Source organism: Carassius carassius, chromosome 26, assembly GCF_963082965.1.
Source record: "Carassius carassius chromosome 26, fCarCar2.1, whole genome shotgun sequence".
Lineage (NCBI taxonomy): Eukaryota > Metazoa > Chordata > Actinopteri > Cypriniformes > Cyprinidae > Carassius > Carassius carassius.
Genome location: NC_081780.1, coordinates 21,659,977 through 21,679,319, shown reverse-complemented (window position 1 = coordinate 21,679,319; position 19,343 = coordinate 21,659,977). Strand labels below are relative to the sequence as shown.

The 19,343-nt window shown below is 38.3% G+C and overlaps 1 protein-coding gene across 2 annotated transcripts; it reads right to left on the bottom strand.

The window, feature by feature from the left end:
- Nucleotides 1–679: 679 nt before the first annotated feature.
- On the bottom strand, nucleotides 680–3,936 carry LOC132106319 (uncharacterized). 2 transcript variants are annotated; one of them, XM_059511945.1, is made up of 5 exons: nucleotides 3,697–3,936; nucleotides 3,019–3,090; nucleotides 2,289–2,714; nucleotides 1,067–1,124; nucleotides 680–839 (listed from the first exon to the last, which is right to left on the bottom strand). In XM_059511945.1, exons 1-5 carry the CDS (start codon nucleotides 3,805–3,807, stop codon nucleotides 709–711), a joined length of 798 nt encoding a protein of 265 aa, XP_059367928.1. In that variant the 5' UTR covers nucleotides 3,808–3,936; the 3' UTR covers nucleotides 680–708. The 2 variants fall into 2 exon arrangements, with proteins under 2 accessions (XP_059367928.1, XP_059367929.1); XM_059511946.1 differs by lacking the exon at nucleotides 3,019–3,090.
- Between the last annotated feature and the right edge of the window lie 15,407 nt (nucleotides 3,937–19,343).

The following is a 19,343-nucleotide window of genomic DNA, read 5'->3' as shown; positions in this document are numbered from 1 at the left end:
ACACACAAAACACATCTAAAACAACAAATAGATCTGACAAGAAATCTGAAATATATTTTACAGACTGCCGAAATCTACAGAAAAGAGAAGCAAATGGATCCCTGCAATTCAAAGAAACAAATGGACTCTAGGCAGCGAAACACAGATTTGCAGATATCATTATATGTTAATGCTGAATTTTGTGGCAAAATCATACCCTATATATTGTATTGTTTTATATCTCGTTGACTACTCATCAGTTAAGGTTTTTACCATCTTATATTCTGCGTAACTGGATGTTTTTAAATAAACTCTGACAAAAACTATACAGTTATATATATTGATACTTTGTAGCAGAGGTGGGACCAAGTCATTGTTTTGCAAGTCACAAGTAAGTCTTGAGTCTTTGCATTTAAGTCCCAAGTCAAGTCCCGAGTCAAGACAGACCAAGTCCAAGTCAAGTTGCAAGTCCTCGAGTTTAAGATTCATGTCATTAGTGCTTTTTGCACAAATTAGTGTCTCAGTGTTAATTACTATATGAAATGTATACTAATTTATATCAGGAAGACTTTTAACCCTTTCATGCAAGAATTATGATAACCTCAGTCAGGTTTTTTTTCCCTATGTGTTTTTATTGCTCTTAGGGCATGAAAAACAAGAATTTTTACAAATTTTTCATAGAGAAAGGACCAGGGCTGGACCGGGGTTTGAACCGAGTTACCATACAGCCTATAGAAAATATAATATAAACAAGTGCTTTAACTTACTTCTTTGATGTGATGGACTTTCTTGCAGTCTCTCATTTTCACTACCTTGACTGATGAGCTCACTTTCACTTGTGGAAGGTGACACTGTGTGAACTAAATGACAGGTTATGGACAAAAGAAGGGAAAATATATATATCAGTAACTGGAAACAAAGTACTTAACATTTTTAATGAATTACCCCTATCTGAATTTTGGGATGAACAGAATTAGAACAGATAAAAAATGTTATAAATGAATGATAAACCCATTGCTGTGAGAAAATAACTGTTGACTCTGCCTACAACCTGTTGCGAAACAACATTTCAATTTCTCAAACCCACCTCTCCTTCTCAAGCCCACATGACTTTCAAAGTCACTATCGGAGAGTTCCTCAGGTTCCTCCAGGAGAAAAAAATCAAGCCAGAGGTAGTTAACTATTTAACACTAAGTTAACGGAAATAAGGATATGTTATTTATGTAAAGAAGCAAAATAAGCAACATAAATATTTTTACTTCTAATACATTGAATGTTGCCCATAACCAGGGTGCGATTTGTGAAAAAAACAGAGGGGGGGATGTTTTGAAACATTTTAATTTGTGACGTCATGCGCTAATTAGCATATTTATGACGTAAGTGCGTCGTATTATATTGCCTCCCTATGCTCACATACTGCATTTAATTCAGCCATTTAATTTAATTCTTAATAAAACTGTTTTTATTACTATATTTTAATGTTTCTGTTGTAAGACAACGGAATGAATATTATATAATATAATATATAGTATAATGACTGAAACGCGGTCCATTAAGACTATACATAACTAGCTCTCAAACATTAATCTGCACTAATGAAATCAAATACACATACGATAAAGTCAGTGGTTGTGCTGTGACTGATGTCGGCTATACTTGCTTGTAAAATAGAGTTAGAAGCAACAGAATATCCTTTTTTTTTACTGAAAGTGCTGCTCTTCTCTGCACTCGCTGAAACAGCAGATGCAGAGAGAGAGGCTCGCGCTGGGAAAGAGAGACCTTGCGCTCGTGCGGCAGCACCAGAGAGTCTCAGAGAAATAATGATTGTCCAAAAAGTGGCTAGATTTGTCGCTAGTCGCTTGTTTGGAAAAGAAAATCGCTAAATCTAGCGACAAAGTGGCCAAGTTGGCAACACTGCGCAGCGGACCGGCTTCAACCGTTTCGCAAGTGTTGATAGGCTATTACTCGTGAGGTGTAACCAATCGGATAGCACCGTGGGCGGGACATTGAGCAAGCCTGCAGAGTGGTGAATACAGAGCCAGCCAAAGTAGCGCATTTTAAAATAAAATTGACTTTAATCAAACCACGGATCCATGATTAGTGTCAAGACGGATCACAAGTAGTAGCACTGAATTGTTTTTTTAAGGGGGGGGGGGGGGGGGGGGTAAATTTATCCCCACCGAGGATAAAAAATAATAAAGCAGAGGCAGAGATACATTGACCAGAAAGGGGGAAATCCCACGCATCCCCCCTGGCAAATCGCACCCTGCCCATAACTGATACTCTGTACTGTCATATAAACTGTTTACCTGTACAGGTTTGCTTATTAATGCCATTATATAGAGACAAGAGGCTGAACTAATCGAGGCAACTTCTTTTCCACCCCACAGAAAACTGCTTGAGACGTTTGGTTTCATTAGTCTTTTGCATCCCTTGACTGTACTCAAATACTCAAATGGGAAGGACTGGCCCATAGACAATGCAAACGTTCTTCTGAAATTGGCGGTCATTTCTTCTTTAAGTTGTGCTTCAGACCAGTCAGATGTAAAGGAGATCTTCCCAATAAGGCCATCGCGTGCTAAATTTGCTCTTGAGTCTCCCCTTGGAATGCGGAATGTTGATGCTGACGAAAAAGGCAAGCATACAACATCTCTTGTATAGTGTTTGCAGGCTTTGTTTTTCCTGTCAAAACGTGACTGTGTAGCAGTCCTTTGATGAACTGATGGAAAGGGAACCTGAAATCAATGAAAACAGACACTTGTGCATTACAAGAGAGCAATAAGTTTTTGTTAATTGTGAATGCAAACTGTAGATGCAAACCAGTTAACTGATAGTATCATCAACCCATCATGGGGTCTCTATTGATCAATTACCAGGTGGTTCATTAACCTTTTTTTGTCAATAAGGAATTTATTAAATCAAAACACTGCTGTTGTATAAAATATGCCATCATGATTGGAACTAATGCTGAAACATTACACCTCACAAATTAAAAAAACAACAAACTGCCAACTAGGTTACATGAGTATGCAAGTATACCGAGCGGTATGATGTCCCAGTGGAGGTGGTGGGTGTGGCTGGCCCCGGTGTGTAATTGTAAGTGGTGGGAGCCTGAATAGACATTGGCAAAATATTAGCAACATTTCAATTGCTTTTAATGTTTATATGCCCAGCAGTCAAAGCAGGGTTGAGACTGGCAAAGGAAACAAAGAGAAATACATTTTATGCTTTTTTACAGTATGCACTCTGACTCTGTCCTCTGTCCTCCATTAGCATTTCTCTCTCTCTAGCCAAGCAGAGAATGGTTTTATCTTGTGAGTAAAGGCCAGCATGTAACGTTAAGTTTAGCCAAGGAGAGATGTCTGACTGAGGACAGAGGCAGATTTCCATTTTATCAACAATTTACAGTGTCATTTGTGGGCCTAAGGGGTGGGTGACAAGTAGCCTCCGTTATCAGTAATGCTAAATTATATAATTTATCATGCTTTGCAGCTCAGAAAATCTTCACATAATCTTAAACTCACATTTACTCATGAGTTCATCCCACTGCCTCATTTACGTTAACCGGTGTGAGTTTTACGTTTTATAGAAACAAATGTGCTACACATAAAGTGCATTTGGTGCTAGTAGCAAATCTCGACTGGCTACTGTTAGCTAGTTTAGTTAAGTTAGCCTTGACAAGAATCCAATGCTACGTGATTTGGAAAACATACTTACCGAGGTGGCCTGTGGTGGCCCCGAGGCGGTTGCTGTCATTGTTGAAATATTTTGAATAGCCGCCAGGGCGGCTCTGCCGATGCTCTCGGCTAACACCGATTCGTTGGACATTTTGAATGACAGTAATGTTAACAGTTACCGTACCTGGTCAGGGGCGGGCGGGGATATAGGCTCTTGCTGGCGTTTAAGCATGCGAACATGACAGAGAGTGATGACAGAGTGATGATGAGCATGATGAGTGAGGACATAACATTCAAAGTGAGACCCCTCGTGGCTGGCTATTATGGCTACAGGTCATCATAAGTCCCGCACTTTTCATTAAAATGACACTAGCCTTCTCTTCAAATACAGTTTCTCCAAATGTGTTTATTATTTTAGGTAGTTACACTGTAAACCCAGATTTTGTTTCTAATTAAACTTGCGAGTGATCATTACTTATTCTTTTAAGTTTAGTAAAAACCGGCTATCATTACTAAACAACATTAGTTGTTTGTACTATTTAGCTGAAAAAATTAATTGCACTAATCAAGTTTAGCAGAGATTAATTGGTATGTTTAATTTTATAAGGAAGGGGAGGGGGCTAATTCAAAAACCTGCCTGGTCACGTGAATAGACCACTGTCTAACGTGCGTCCTACACCTGGCGGGACGTGCACAGGCCTCGGCAGCAGATGGTACCCCCTGACTGGAAGCAACCTTACTCCAAGTGGAATGGTTAGTATGTAAAATTACTATTGTAGCCTAGTTATCTTTGTTGGACTTTTTAATACCAAAAAGCTTGCAGATAATTTGTTGACGCAGCTTTTTTTCCGTCTAATGTTACTGTTTGAACTTGTGCATGGTGTTAATACACTAACAATAGCTAACTAACGTTACTCAAAAAAAGTGTCAGCTGAATGGCTCACATACCGGCGAGTTTGCTCGACTGTATCATTTAATATAAATGTAATTTTACACAATAGAAAAGAGATTCAACCGCTGTCGGGGCAAAGGAGTCTAGTACTCGCTCCCTCTCACTCACTCTCAGGCCGGCTACACACTGGCTGCGTCGCGTGAGCGTGTCAGCCCGCGTGGCGTGTCGGTTTATATTTAGGCTCACATGTTAACAGGTTAGAGTTTACTGACTGCTAGAAATAGAACCGACGCCAATTTTTCACACGACACGCAAATGTGTTGGAAGCGTTTCCAGGAAAAATACAAAAGGAAAAGATGTTATGTAATTTTGACACAAATACATATTAATAAATGGCATACTGATGTTTGAAAGTCTCTAGGTTTTGACATAAATACAGATAATATTAATATTAAATAATTATTTTCAAATATTGCCCCTGTGAATACAGAACGGAATATTGTGTAGCCTATTTTGCCGTCAATTCTACCGACGTTGTCTTTGCTGTAATCAAATCAGTATATATTCATGTTTAACACGAAGTATACTACTTCTTGAGTGCAGTAAATCAATGGGAAACATCCATACAGACAAGGCTAGCAGCAGCAGCGCCGCGTCAGGTACGCTGGTATGCAAAGACAATATAAAACGCCATGCAACAGAAACGCCACGCTCACACCACGCAGCCAGTGTGCAACCGGCCTCACACACACGCTACTTTACATGTCGGTTATCTCTGTAACACAGGCGTCGTTTTGGTTCTATTATCTTATTGTCTTTAACAGTGACACTGACATTGTTGAACTGAGTCGTTGAGCTAAAATTTTTCCTGTTTCTATTTTTACAGATCCTTGTGGTGTGAGGATGCTGTGGAAGTGTAAGTACTGTGAGTTTATGTGTGAGAAAAGGGCTTCCCTTTTGAAACATCGGTTTAGTTGCCTTGTATAGTTCAGTTGATCTATGTTCAGTTTTTTTGTTCTTTGTATTTTTCAGGTGTTCATGGAGTTCAGCAGGTTTTGTGGGCAAGAACTTCAAGCAGGAATTTTATGAGAGCATCGATCGGCACAGTCCTCGTCTCCTTGAGTTATTTCGATCCAAGAGAGGGAATGTTGGACAGTTGTTGACACAGATTTCACAACAGACCAATGTAAGTCCATACATATTCTATAATTCTATACTTGGCTTTGTTTTTCTCAGGGTTTGTATAAACATCATATCACAAAGCTACTCTATTAGTTGTATAATTCAATCCAAACATTGCTTGGTTTTTTTTAAGCTTTCTTATAGATCATTTATTTGTTTTTCATTTTAGCTAGCTAACTTGTGGTACTGTGTTTAATTCCCAAAAGACTACAGAGCCAACTGCGATCCAGACACAGGTGCTCAGAGGGCTTCCTATCATCCTTGGGGACAACCCCACAAACTTCTTCAAAGCAGGCTTTGTAAGTAAGCTCTTGCTTTCTTATAATTTTACCATTATTTTTTTCACCATGACACTCTTATATTGTTTAAAGTTGTTTTTCAAATGAGAAATATAATGTAATGATTGTGCTCTTCTGTTATTCTTTATTTAGGAATCTGATGATGATGATTCTTTTTGTGACCTCGACGTTGGGACACTTCTTATTGACCGTGAAGGTGCTGTGCTCACATCTTCCCAGCATCTCAGTCCAGCCTCGCTGAAAATCATCATTGAGGGAGAAGTCGTGATGGACAACATTCCAGATCTGCCAAAAGCAATGTGCTTTCTGTTTGGACTCACGTATGCACACCATCTTAACTACCCCAAGACAATGAAGCTCACATTTCAGTTCATCCAACAGGTATTGCTCTTGTTAGGCCACACTGACCTAAAGCCAAAGCTACAGAGTTTGAAAAATCAGCTCGCAATGTAAAGAGATGTCAAGTCTACTGTAATAAGCTGTTGACTTTTTTTTTTTTTTTACTTTCTTACCTGTGGTGAAAATCTTTTTATTTTCTGTAAAACAAGCGGACAAACAGACACGCGTAAAACGCAGACACACACACACACACACACACACACACACACACACACACACACACACACACACACAAACAACAGACACATTCAGTACCCACACAATACACATACAACACAGACACGTACAAAACCCACAAACAACACTGACACACCTACACACACTTGAAAGCTGAAGGAAGCATGCTGAAGGATGTGACTCACTAATTAAAACTGAGAGGAGTTGTAGTAGAAAGACCTAAGACATTGTTGTTTAAGTTCTTCACGTTTATGTAGATTGCAATTAGTTATTGTTCTGATATGTCGTTGGTTCATGTTATGTCTGTTGGTTCATGCTCTGTTCTCCCTTCATTTAGGCAGATAAAACATCCTGTTTGTTTGCGTTTTTTGTACATTTGAGTGGTGTTTCTAGTCAATTTTGTTTTGTTTATGGATTTACCACTTCAATCTCAGGGGACATCAATGTTTTTTTCTTGTAAATTTGTGACACATTCAACACGTACACACTGCCAACACACGGACAACACACACACACACACACACAACACACATGGACAACACACACGGACAACACCCACACACACAGCAAAACACAGACATCAATATTTTTTTCTTGTAAATTTGTGACACATTCAACACCCACGCACACAGCAACACAGACACGGACAACACAGACACAACACCCACACACACAAACAAACATATACGACACCCTCACACAATTGTTTCAATGATTTGAAATGACCTTTTTCAGATTAATCATTTTAGATTGAACGTGTTGATGTTGACCTGATGTTAAGTTTGTCATAATATTGGCTGTGTTTTACCATTTTTCTTACAAATAAAATGCATGCAGCTTTTAGAGGTGTTTCTTTTTTTCCATCCTATTTAATTGAAACAATGTTTTTTAACATATTTAAAAAAAAAAAATCAGAAGCTAATTAAATTAGAGGAAAATACAGTAATTGTGTTAAATGTTGAGTAGCAATAAGTCATAAATATAAATACTAAACTTAGGGATCCATGTTAATACAACTCAACATGTTTAGTTTCAGCTTGTGTAAAAGTTAGGGTTTCATGTTAATACAACTCGACATGTTTAGTTTCAGCTTGTGTAAAAACTAAAGTGGTATAAGGCAACGGCTTTCCTCGCAATTTGCGAGTAAAGTCAACTAATTCGGGTTAAGAGTGTATTATCATGATAAACCATGTCCAAGAGTCAATTTCCTCGGATGAGATTGTTTTTATTCGTTTCTTATTTGACAAGATGCTATAAACACACCCTGACCTCCTTGAGCTTTTATTTTGGCACTTCTGGTTGTCGGCATTTTGAATTTGCATATTAGTTAAATATTTCGTTTCACCCGAAACATTTAGATTCAACATTTAGATTTAGATTTAACATTTAGATTTAACATTTAGATTTAGATTTAACATTTAGATTTAACATTTAGATTTAGATTTAGATTTAACATTTAGATTTAACATTAAGATTTAGATTTAACATTAAGATTTAGATTTAACATTTAGATTTAGATTTAACATTTAGATTTAACATTAAGATTTAGATTTAAGATTTAACATTTAGATTTAAAGGCTGCTTTAAAAATAGCAGATATCACTATATCTATGTTATATATATTTTTTGTTGTGTACTTACATTATCCCGACAGTTTCCACGAACTTTCAAATCCGGAGAAAATTATAGTTTAATTAGAAGACACGGCACATTTCTTTATTTCCGTTTTGTCGCCCGTCTATGGCGTCATATAAACTTTGACCCCTCTAGTTTATCTAAATTCCTGCGGAACCGCCAAATACAAAGGTGAACAGAAGCAAAGACGAGACGAAGAAGAAAAAGTAGTAGCTAGCCTTGATCGAGACTATTATATTTTATATTGATATTGTTTATATTCGTATTTATACCTCAATCAATAACTTAGTTATGGATCATGATTATGCTTTGCCTGCACGTTCTGTGAAGCGCAAACGTATGGGTGAAATAAATGACCTGAGAAGGTTTTGGGACGAAGAAGAAACGAGACACGGGTAAATATTGGAGTTGCATTTCCAAGATAGAGAGAGCTTCGTGACAAGCTGAAACTACAGAGAGATGCTTGCATTCTAATAAACAGGTATGCATCCATTCAGCTAACTGTATCTATCCGTATATTTTGTGAAACGATGATGTCTTGTGTAAAACGCAGACGGACTAGCTCTCATGTAGAGTATAATGTACATCTACATGTGTTCTATATCTAGCTGGATAAAGTAGCTTCAAATACAGTTCACTATCTTGTTCGATATCATAGTATAAACGTAGCCTAATTATAATTATTAACGAAAGGCAACCATATATCTCTCCGTTCGAAAATACGTGATTGTCAAAATACTAAGGCCGGTGACGTGCAGTGCGTGGCGTCACTGCTGCGTGCCAGAAGCATGGCGGCTGCTGCTACTGTAGCTGACATAGAGGGAGACCGCCGACAGACCAGGATCTTGTCTTCATGACAACAATATCTATACTTCACGTTGAACATAAATATAAAGCCTACTGATAAAGGACACCGTCAAAAGTATTGACGGCAAAATAGACTATGTTTGACAGGTGCTATATTTGAAAATCGATAATTATTTATAAATTTTTTTAATTACATTTGTATCTGAATTTATGTCAACCTATAGACTTTCAAACATCAAAATGTCATGAATTAATATGTATTAGTGTACAAAATTACATATAAACATATTTTCCTATTATATTTTGCCTGGAAACGCTTCCAACACGCGTGCGTGTCGCGTGAAAAATAGGCGTCGGTTCTATTTCTAGCATGCACACGTTTTCTGCGCGGCTCGAGCTGGGCCTGAGACACGCGTCTCACGCAGGCAGTCTGCAAGCTCTAACCTATTAACATGGGAGCCGAATTAAAAACTGACACGCCATGCAGCTGAGACGCTTACGCCACGCATGCAGTGTGTCGCCGGCCTCAGTTAAAATGAGTGAGGAATGTGGGGAGCGACAGAGCGCATGTTCCAATGAACAACAACTCCCATGAGCCTACGCTCTTTCCCGACGTCATCAAAGTACGTCTCATGTTATTATTTTGATTGAGTGACCCCTGGTGGCCAAAAATTCCATACTGCACGTTTAACATTAAGATTTAGATTTAACATTTAGATTTAACATTAAGATTTAGATTTAACATTTATATTTAACATTAAGATTTAGATTTAACAATTAAAATTTAACATTAAGATTTAGATTTAAGATTTAGATTTAACATTTAGATTTAAATTTAACATTTAGATTTAACATTTACATTTAGATTTAACATTTAGATTTAGATTTAACATTTACATTTAGATTTAACGTTTAGATTTAGATTTAACATTTAGATTTAACATTTACATTTAGATTTAACATTTACATTTAGATTTAACATTTAGATTTAACATTTACATTTAGATTTAACATTTAGATTTAACATTTACATTTAGATTTAACATTTACATTTAGATTTAACATTTAGTTTTAGATTTAACATTTAGATTTAATAATTAACATTTAGGTGTAACATGTAATATTTAGATTTAACTATTTAAAATATCTGTAAGTTGACAAATATTGTTGTAAATGTGATAAAAAATGACCGTCAAAAATTCCTACCAGTTTTTTAAACATTGTTTGAAGCTAAATGTGACAAAATGTTGCTGTTATTTTCAGCGTGAGCCGCTTTACAAACGCCGCCTAATAGAAGACTGTATTCACGTTATGTTGTTATAATGATATACAGTATTGTACAGTATGAGAGCAAGTGAGGGTGTTAAAGTTTGTATTGGGTGTGCCCTCACACTGCTCTTGTCATGTGATCTTTCTTCCAAAAAAGGAAATAAAGGTAGTTCCAGTCCATCAGTTTAGTGAGTAGTGAGCATGTTTTTTCCCTCCGTATAATTAAGTATAATTTACCGGTTATCCTATGCAAAATGGCTGTGCCAACACCAGCAAATAGGAATGCAAATAAGTATCTCAAGTCCCGCCCTATTCTAACCTGTACTATCAAGCACACACTTTTAGGCTGACAGTGTTTTAAGCTCATAACCTTTTGTTTTATCATGCCTGCATTCTCCACCATTACTGTAGCGAATCAGCTCTAAAGGGAAATATGTATAATCAATCATAACTAGTTATGAGTAATTATAAATATTTAGATCTGATGTAAGTATTTACTTGACCTCTCAGTGTCAGCTGTCTGTCAATTCTAAGTGCGCTGATTTCCTGGTTAAGGAAAATAATTTTCTTACTGTACAATACTACTCAGAGCATGTAGCTAAAATCTGCATGATTAGGGACTTCAGTTATGAGCAAACAATGAACAGCCTCACATTTGATACAAGTAAACACTTAAACTAGTCTAACATACACACACACACACACACAAACATACACAGTGGGCATAGGAAAAAGGGTTCAAGCTTAAGCAGTGAAGAAAAGGGAAATAAAACACATGAAGCTATCATACAATTTGATATTCAGCAGATCTACAGCCTGAAGGAAACATCAGTTTCTTAGTTCAAACACACTTTTGTAAAAGGTGCATATGATACTTTATGTATCAATTAATAAGACTTAATTTGATACTTGAATGCCTCGCCTGTTTGAAGTTCGAACCAGAGGATCTTGATGAATGGAAAGACAAGGCCGAAGGCTTAGGGTGGTTTTTAAGGCTCTCAGCTCTGCATCTTCTTCTGGAATTCCTGAATCTAAACGAACCCCCCTGAACTGGTGATCAATGATCTACAGTAGGTATACAACCAGAATGGGTAATACCACTGCGTGTACCTGCAAGTCGGTCGTGTGTTAAAATTATACGCGAAACTACCACCAGGTGGCGCCAAGGGATGGATTGCGAACTGGTTTGTTAATGGAGATGAAAGGAGGATGTAAAACAACAATACCATTATAATATAACATTGTAACATCCTTCAAAACCATTAGAAAATTTACAGTGAGTTAATCTCAAAATGTGGGATATTCTCAGGCTAAATGTTAAATGTCTTAGGCTACACATCTAAAAATTATATATATATATACAGAGCCGGACAGTAACTGAGTACATTTACTTGAGTACAGTACTTAAGTACAATTTTGAGGGATCTGTACTTTACTCGAGTATAACATTTGGGCAGTACTCATGACTTTACTCAAGTACATTTGAGAGGCAAATATTTTACTCTTTACTCCGCTACATTTCTATTCAAAATTGTATGTACTTCTTCCAAAAAAAAAAAAAATCTCGGAAACCCTCAATTTGTTGTTTCCCTCTCGAATGTGATTGGATTGTGCAGGTGACACTGATTGGGACAGCCTATCGGTAATCACCATCAGCTTTCCGCCAAAGACTTTTTGTTTGTTTTTGTGAAAAGTGGGGACATCCCATAAGCATAATAGTTTTTATACTGGAGAAACTGTATATTCTATCGCCCTTCACCAACCCTACCCCTAAACCTAACCTTCACAGGAAACTTTGTGCATTTTTACTTTCTCAAAAAAAATCATTCTTTATGATTTATATGCATTTTGAAAAATGGGGACATGGGTTATCTCCTCATAAGTCACCCTCTCCTTGTAATACCTTTGTCATACCCATGTCATTATACAGAGTTGTGTCCTGATATGTCACAAAAACAAGAGCACACACACACACACACACACACACACAGAGTTGTCACACATAGGGCCCTATTTTAACAATCTAAACGCAAAGTGTAAAGCGCATGGCGCAGGTGCGCTCAGGGCGTGTCCAAATCCACTTTGCTATTTTAACAACGGGAAAACGGTCCATGTAATGGGTTGTCCCTATTCTCTTAATAAGTAATGGGCATAACATTCATCTCCCATTCCCTTTAAGAACGAGATGCGCTCGCGCCATGGCAGATCGCTATTTACATGGCGGAATTTGTTGGCGGAAAAGTGCTTCTCAAGCGAAGAAACCAATCTGCTCGTGCGCAAAGTTAAATTGCACGAGCAGATCATCTACGGGACAAGCAGGGGTCCACCAAAGCTTCCCAAGGTGAAGAAGGCATGGGATGAAGTAGCAGTGCATGCTTTCAAATAGCTCCACGCGATGAGTCAGTTAATATATGTGTCTGTATTGGCACGATTGTTCAATTAATTAGCCAATTTCATTCATCATTTTAAGTAGTAAAAGGCTGAATTGCAAATAGGTAGCCTAATTCTAATACACGCAATGACTATCCATCATTACATTCTAATATTTATGTAGCCTACACATTAATATTCTTTTACACTGTATTCCTTTTGTTTTTATTATTTGGCATGTTGATGTTGTGATGCACATAACTGTGTGTAATAAGCAAAGTCTGCGCACTGTGGATCCGCCCAGAGGTGGATTTTCTACCAACGCTCTCTTTAAATAACAAAAAAATATTGCGCCATTGACTTTAGGCTTTAGACCAGGTTTGAGTTGGTCTATGGCGCAGTCTATTTTCAGCTCCTTAAAATAGCAATGTGCCTGAACACACAACGCTCAAATGGGCGCAAATGCATTTGCTAATTAAACGACGTGCCGCCAGACTGAAACTAGCGAACACACTTGTTTTTTTTAATTTTCTCTTCTATGCTGCGTGTATAACACAGTCAGGTTCAGAGGTGGTATAGAACATTGCTATATTGCCTTCTTTGCTGGTTTAGGTGTATAGAGGTGTATTAGGTGTATGATTTGATTGATGAAAAAACCAGAGAAACTAACATGTACACACAATTGTTAGCTCAATTTTCTTTTCTGACATTACACCTTAAGGTAAGCTGAGCATTTTCTTTGATGTTCTTGAGTATGCAGTGTGTTTAACACAGGTTCAAATGTGGGTGCAAAAATCCAAAATCCATTAAAACTCTTGCAGAGGTTTGTCAGAGCGTTGCCATTGTGCTATGCCTTGTGGGCAAGTGAGAAATGTTAAATAAAGCAACATGGTAAAAAGATGAAAATGACATGATTTTACTTTCATTTCCTTTTACATTCTCCAAAGTATTAACATTTTTCATAGCTCCATGTAGGACGTTTCTGTACGTAAATGTAAGCACTGTGGCAGTAGTAATGCAATATTTAGAAAAAAGTACTCTTGTACTCTTCTCGGGGGAAAGCCGTGGCCGTACCTTCCAGCGATCGGACGGCCGAACACTTCCTAACAACATTTAAATACTTCCGAATAAGGTCACAACACTTCCTAACAAAGCTAATAAACTCCATTAAACTCCATTCTACTGTTGTTATATTAAAACAGATTTGTTCCCCAATATTGTTCAGATATGACCAAAACAGGCAAATCTGCCTATTGGAATGACATCTGCCATAGGTATGCCCAGGGCACCTTCCAGTTTGGTACAGGCAAAAGGCCTGGAAGCAGAAAATGGAAGGAGGTCCTGGAGCGGATTGATGCCTGTCCCCTGCAATGAAGTCCCTGTATCATGTAATAGACTATTTTATGGACCAACCCCTGATCTATTCTCAGAGTGCACAGTTCTGCAGAATAATTGGTGAAATTATTTAACATGAATAGCATGACCTTATTTTGTTCCTAATATTAATTTTCTCCCAGTCAACAGATAAGGCCTTGATTGAGTCAGGGTCTAAGGTAAAGGCAGGCAGCAGCTCAGAGGAGACGGGGACATCACAGGGAGAACAGGGGGTGAAGTGTTCTCTCAGGGAGGTGATCGACATGGCTAACCGCTACTACCTGGTGGGTGGGGACTATCCAAACTGGAGTGCATGCAGGTTGCCAGTGTGCCAATGGAGCCAGGACATCCTTTCACAACTGGATGTGGCACACAGGACCATGTTTCCAGCGGTGCTGACAGTGAAGGTAGACGGTGAAGGTAGCCCTCAGCTAGCCCTGGACAGGAAATGTGTGACCTTCCTCAGGCCAAGGACCAGCAGTAACAGTTCTTCCTACCTACAGTCAGTGGTAGAGGAAGTCCACGGTGAGGAGTGAGCATGATGCACCATCCAGTACCTCTCTGACTGTGAGCATCATTTGAGAAAGGTTACCCTGGTCCAGTCTGCAACAGCACCTGCCTTTTCTGCACCTGCACCCTTCAGGCCACTTCCACTCGCTCAGTGGTTTGAGACTGTACACTCCCACGACATCCTCAGCCATTTGGATGAGATGAAGGGGGTGATTACCTTCACATATGGCCGAATCCTGAAGATGGATTCTACCAAAAAGGTACAATACATGAAGGTTGTAGCATGAGGTTTATTTTCAGCCAGATATAATTTCAACATAATGATGAAAAATGGCATTTGTGTTTTATATATACATATTGTAATGCACCATAACAAAACAAAGAAAATGTATAATTAAGTCCGTCAGAATGTTTATTTTTCCTTCTGTTTATTTTTCAGATCACCAAAAAGCTGGCTGGTGGCATTGGGCACACGGCTGCATGGATGACCAACATTGGCAATGAGTTTGGTTAGGTTCTGAACACTGTTCTGACAACAGCTGAAGGCGCAGGACTGGAGGAGCTGTGCCAGGGCATCGTCAGAGGCTACCAGAATGCTGGAGAACCAGAGGCTGAGGTCAGCTATGTTGACCGAGATTGCTGCAGTCAGTCAGGTTATTCTATAAAAGTTAATAGTGGTGTAAAAAAGGTTCCCTTTCCCTATTGTGTCAGGGATCTAGGAGGGAGGACCCAATTGCAGTGTAAGGTAATAAGGGTATATTGACAACAGACTGATAGAAGAGGGTAGTGAAGTGCACAATATATACCACAACAGGAACACAGTAGCCACTGAAGCCACTGGGACAGCTTCAGAAAACAACTGGCAGAATACTTTGGCAACAGAGGGGGCAGCAAGAGCAGGCTGATGGAGAAGACCATACAAGGCAAAGCAGAGCTCCGACACTTGTTGACCGCCGACTCTGATGCAGACCAAGTGCCAGGCAGGTAGAACCAGGGCAGGACACACAGGGACAGGTCAGGATCTCTAACACAAGACTAGACAGGACAAAGCTCCACAAAAACACAAATTAAACTCAAGGAAATATATAAACCAATAAACTAATAAAAGGTTAAGTAAAAAAAAAAATTACTAATTTAACCAACTTGGAGAATAATCAAACAAGACCAAGAATCAAGACTAGAAAAACTAAATAAATATTACAAATAAAAGCAAAAAGCAAGAATAAATTAATAAAGCAAGGAGCAAAACAAGAACATAGAACTACAAGGACTAGACAAGGGCACAAGACCAACCAGACAGGGAGACGGTAATAAGTATTATCATTACAGCCTGATTAATAAAAATGTAATAAATAATAATGACTGAAAATATATATTTTTTCTCCACAGGTGCATCTGCAGTTTTAAAACTTTTTCGGCCATAGAAGTCTATTGTAAGGCTAGATATCTTCCATTTTATGAGAAGATTCCACTGTGGCCTTACTACAGAGCACAACCCTAACTATGGTACCTTTTGTTCAAAACTTTCCTAAATGATGAAATGATGATCCCTAAATGGGACTTCAAAAATGAACTTTTTCTCCATCTGTTGGTTTCTTCTATCTGTTAGAAGTATCGTCTCTTGGATTAGTGAACGATACGTCTACGTTTTCTCATCTCTACCGAGTATGGCAATTACTCTTACATCCTCTGAACTCATGCGATAGAACAATCAGTCAGGAACTTGCTTGTCATCAGACATTTACTTATGGTGTTCAGATCTAGGGATTCTTCGTCGCTCACTTTATGTGCACCGTGATGCTCACCTTGCGCGGCTTACACGATCAACTATGACTGCATTACCAGGCAATATTCCTGTAATATTGTCCAATGAGCGACTGTTGCGGCGTCGCCATTCGTCTCAGTGCGGGGTGAACTTCAACTTACTTCGCTCATTGCCAGAGATGCCTCGTCCTGTTTTCGCTCTGTTAGAATCTAACCAGCCAGAGATTAAAATGCCCTTGTTAAATGCAAGATCAGTATCAAACAAGACATTTCTGTTAAATGACTTCTTTGTAACAAGCACTCTGGACTTCATGTTCATCACTGAAACCTGGCTCACAGAAAATGACTTAAGCTCTTTATCTGAACTTTCCCCAGTACACTGTAACTATTATAGTTGCCCTAGAACTTCCAGTCAGGGTGGAGGTGTTGCTGTCATTTTTAAGGACTGTTTCAAATGTAAGATCTTACTAGTGGATGCTTACACTACTTTTGAGGTCTTAATGTGTAAACTAGAACTTACTAGCCCATTTCTTTGTGTTTTGTAGAGCCCGACCGATATATCGGCCGATATAAGCTAATTGCATTTAAATCGGCATCGGCATTTATAACGGCCGATGAAACATGAGAAACAGAGTCTCATGCTTCACTCATGTTATGAGTGTTGCATAGTGTGCCCACCAGAGGGAGCTCTGCAGCTCCAGAGTTAACAACAGCGCCAGAAGTCCACTACAGAAGAAAGCGATCAACTGTTTTGACGGTGAGTCTGTCGTTCGTCATGTGAAATGATTGTAGATTTAGTTCATACCCTGTATATAAAAACTGTGTGGTAGTTCTAGCTAACGGTCCTATCATTATTACTTCTAAATATTCTGTAACATCACTTACAGCCGCTAATGCATTGCTATATTAGATTAGCCACAAAGCTAATACCATGTTTATCAGTGGAAGAGCGAGAACGTTAATAGGAGGTCAAACTATAACGTTAGCGTTTAACTTATTCTTATTCTATTGCGGTGTGTTTCCCACATAATGACCGCGTAATTGGGCCTTTCACACAGTACGCGGTGTGCACGGCGCTTGCCGCTGGGTTCAGCGTTGCCCTTCAGATACAACGCGATTTGGGCTGCGCTATGGCATAGGCGGAATTTTAAAAACGTTTAGCGGGAGCTCTTTCATAGTCTGTTCCTCCTCCTTTCGGTCAGCAGCAAACATGTATCTGTCCCGTTGTAAGAAGCGAGCGATAGCGCTAGTCCTGCTGATGAGAATTAAGAGAGAAGCAAGGAAGAAGAGGCTACCCTCAGGTCCAGAGAACAATTTGGTGAATTCAGGCTGGTTACGTTACTCTAACGCTAATAGCTTCCTTTTTAGCAGGCCCCTTAAATGCTTGCTATTAACTTGTTTGAAGGTGGTTCTTCTCAAAATTGACAGCGGTGTGTTCATGACACTAACGTTAACCATTCAACTTCGAATTGATTCCGTAATCTTCCGGTAATAGTAGGCAAGACGATGTTTTGATTCAGACTGCACAAAGAGAAGAGGAGAAGATATACGGGTCTGTTGTGAATGTGTCTGTGAGAGCAAATATAGTGTAGTTACAGTAACTACAGTAGGTGCGTCAGAAATGATTAAACCAGAGGGGACATGTAAATAAATGTGAGCTGAACAAGCGCTTTTTTTTTTTTTAACATATTGTTTCAAAGCAGCTTTACAGACATAACAGGAAAATGTTGAAATAATATTGTTAAATATAAGTAGGTAATACCTATTGCTTGACAAATAAAAAAATATATATATATTTCTCATTTTTGCCTATGTAGGAGATCCCAGTTTATTATTATTATAATTCTAATGATGACATGAGTAATGATACATGGTGATATTATTAATACACATGCTTATTCTTTCTCCGTCTCTCTTTCTGCCTACAGATGGCTAAAAAAGGTGAATGCTGTAGCAGCAAAGTGTGGGACTACTTCTGCAAATACTTTAACTTTAGTATTATAATTTATTTACAGTAAACACACAGACTGTTAAAACCAGCTTCAACTGGAAGAAAGTAAAAGTGTTAAATGTTTAAAACCAGACTGTTTTTTGATCATTAAAAAATATATACTTTTGATGTGCAATTGTTTAGTCATTGAGACTGTAATCTAAGGCTTTTTTTTTAAAGTATGTCCATTCTGGAAAATGGTTTATACAGCCCACATACATAGAACAGGCAGATATTTTGCTATTGAATGTTGTGTAAATGCAGTTTATAGGAAATGGGTCTAATATCCAGATTATTTTTAAAATCAAAATATCGGCTTATAAATCGGCTCTTTTCGAGTTAATATCGGCATCGGCATCGGCCCCCAAAAATCCATATCGGTAGGGCTCTAGTGTTTTGATTTATAGACCACCAAAAGTTAACAATGAATTTTTAAGAGAGCTTTCAGATTTTCTATCCAATGTGGTTTCAAGTACTGACAAGTTGTTGATTCTTGGTGATTTTAACATACATTATTGTTGTCCTTCAAAACCTCTTGTGAGAGATTTCGTTCATCTTTTAGACTCTTTTAACCTCACACAACACATATCAGGACCAACACACAAACTGGGTCACACGCTTGATCTAGTTCTATCATTAGGCCTTGATATCAGTAATATATCTGTGAGTGATGCTGGGTTGTCTGATCACTGGACAGTTTTGTTTGACAGTGTGATTTCCTGTCCTAGTCATGTAAACCAGCCCAATACCTACCGTTCAAGGTCTATTAACCCTTCCACTGCGTTGCAATTTATGGATGTTTTTTGGCCCTTCCAGCTCATAGTGATATTATATCATTGCAGAATCAGAATGTTCAGGAGTTGGTAAATTGTTTCAATTCTTAAATGTTTAGAAATCTTCAACATAATTGCCCCTTATAAAACCAAAGAACTGAAATCAAATAATCAACCATGGTTCAATAGTGACATAAAAGTCTTAAGAAAAAAATGTAGAAGAGCAGAAAGCCAATGGAAGAAGGA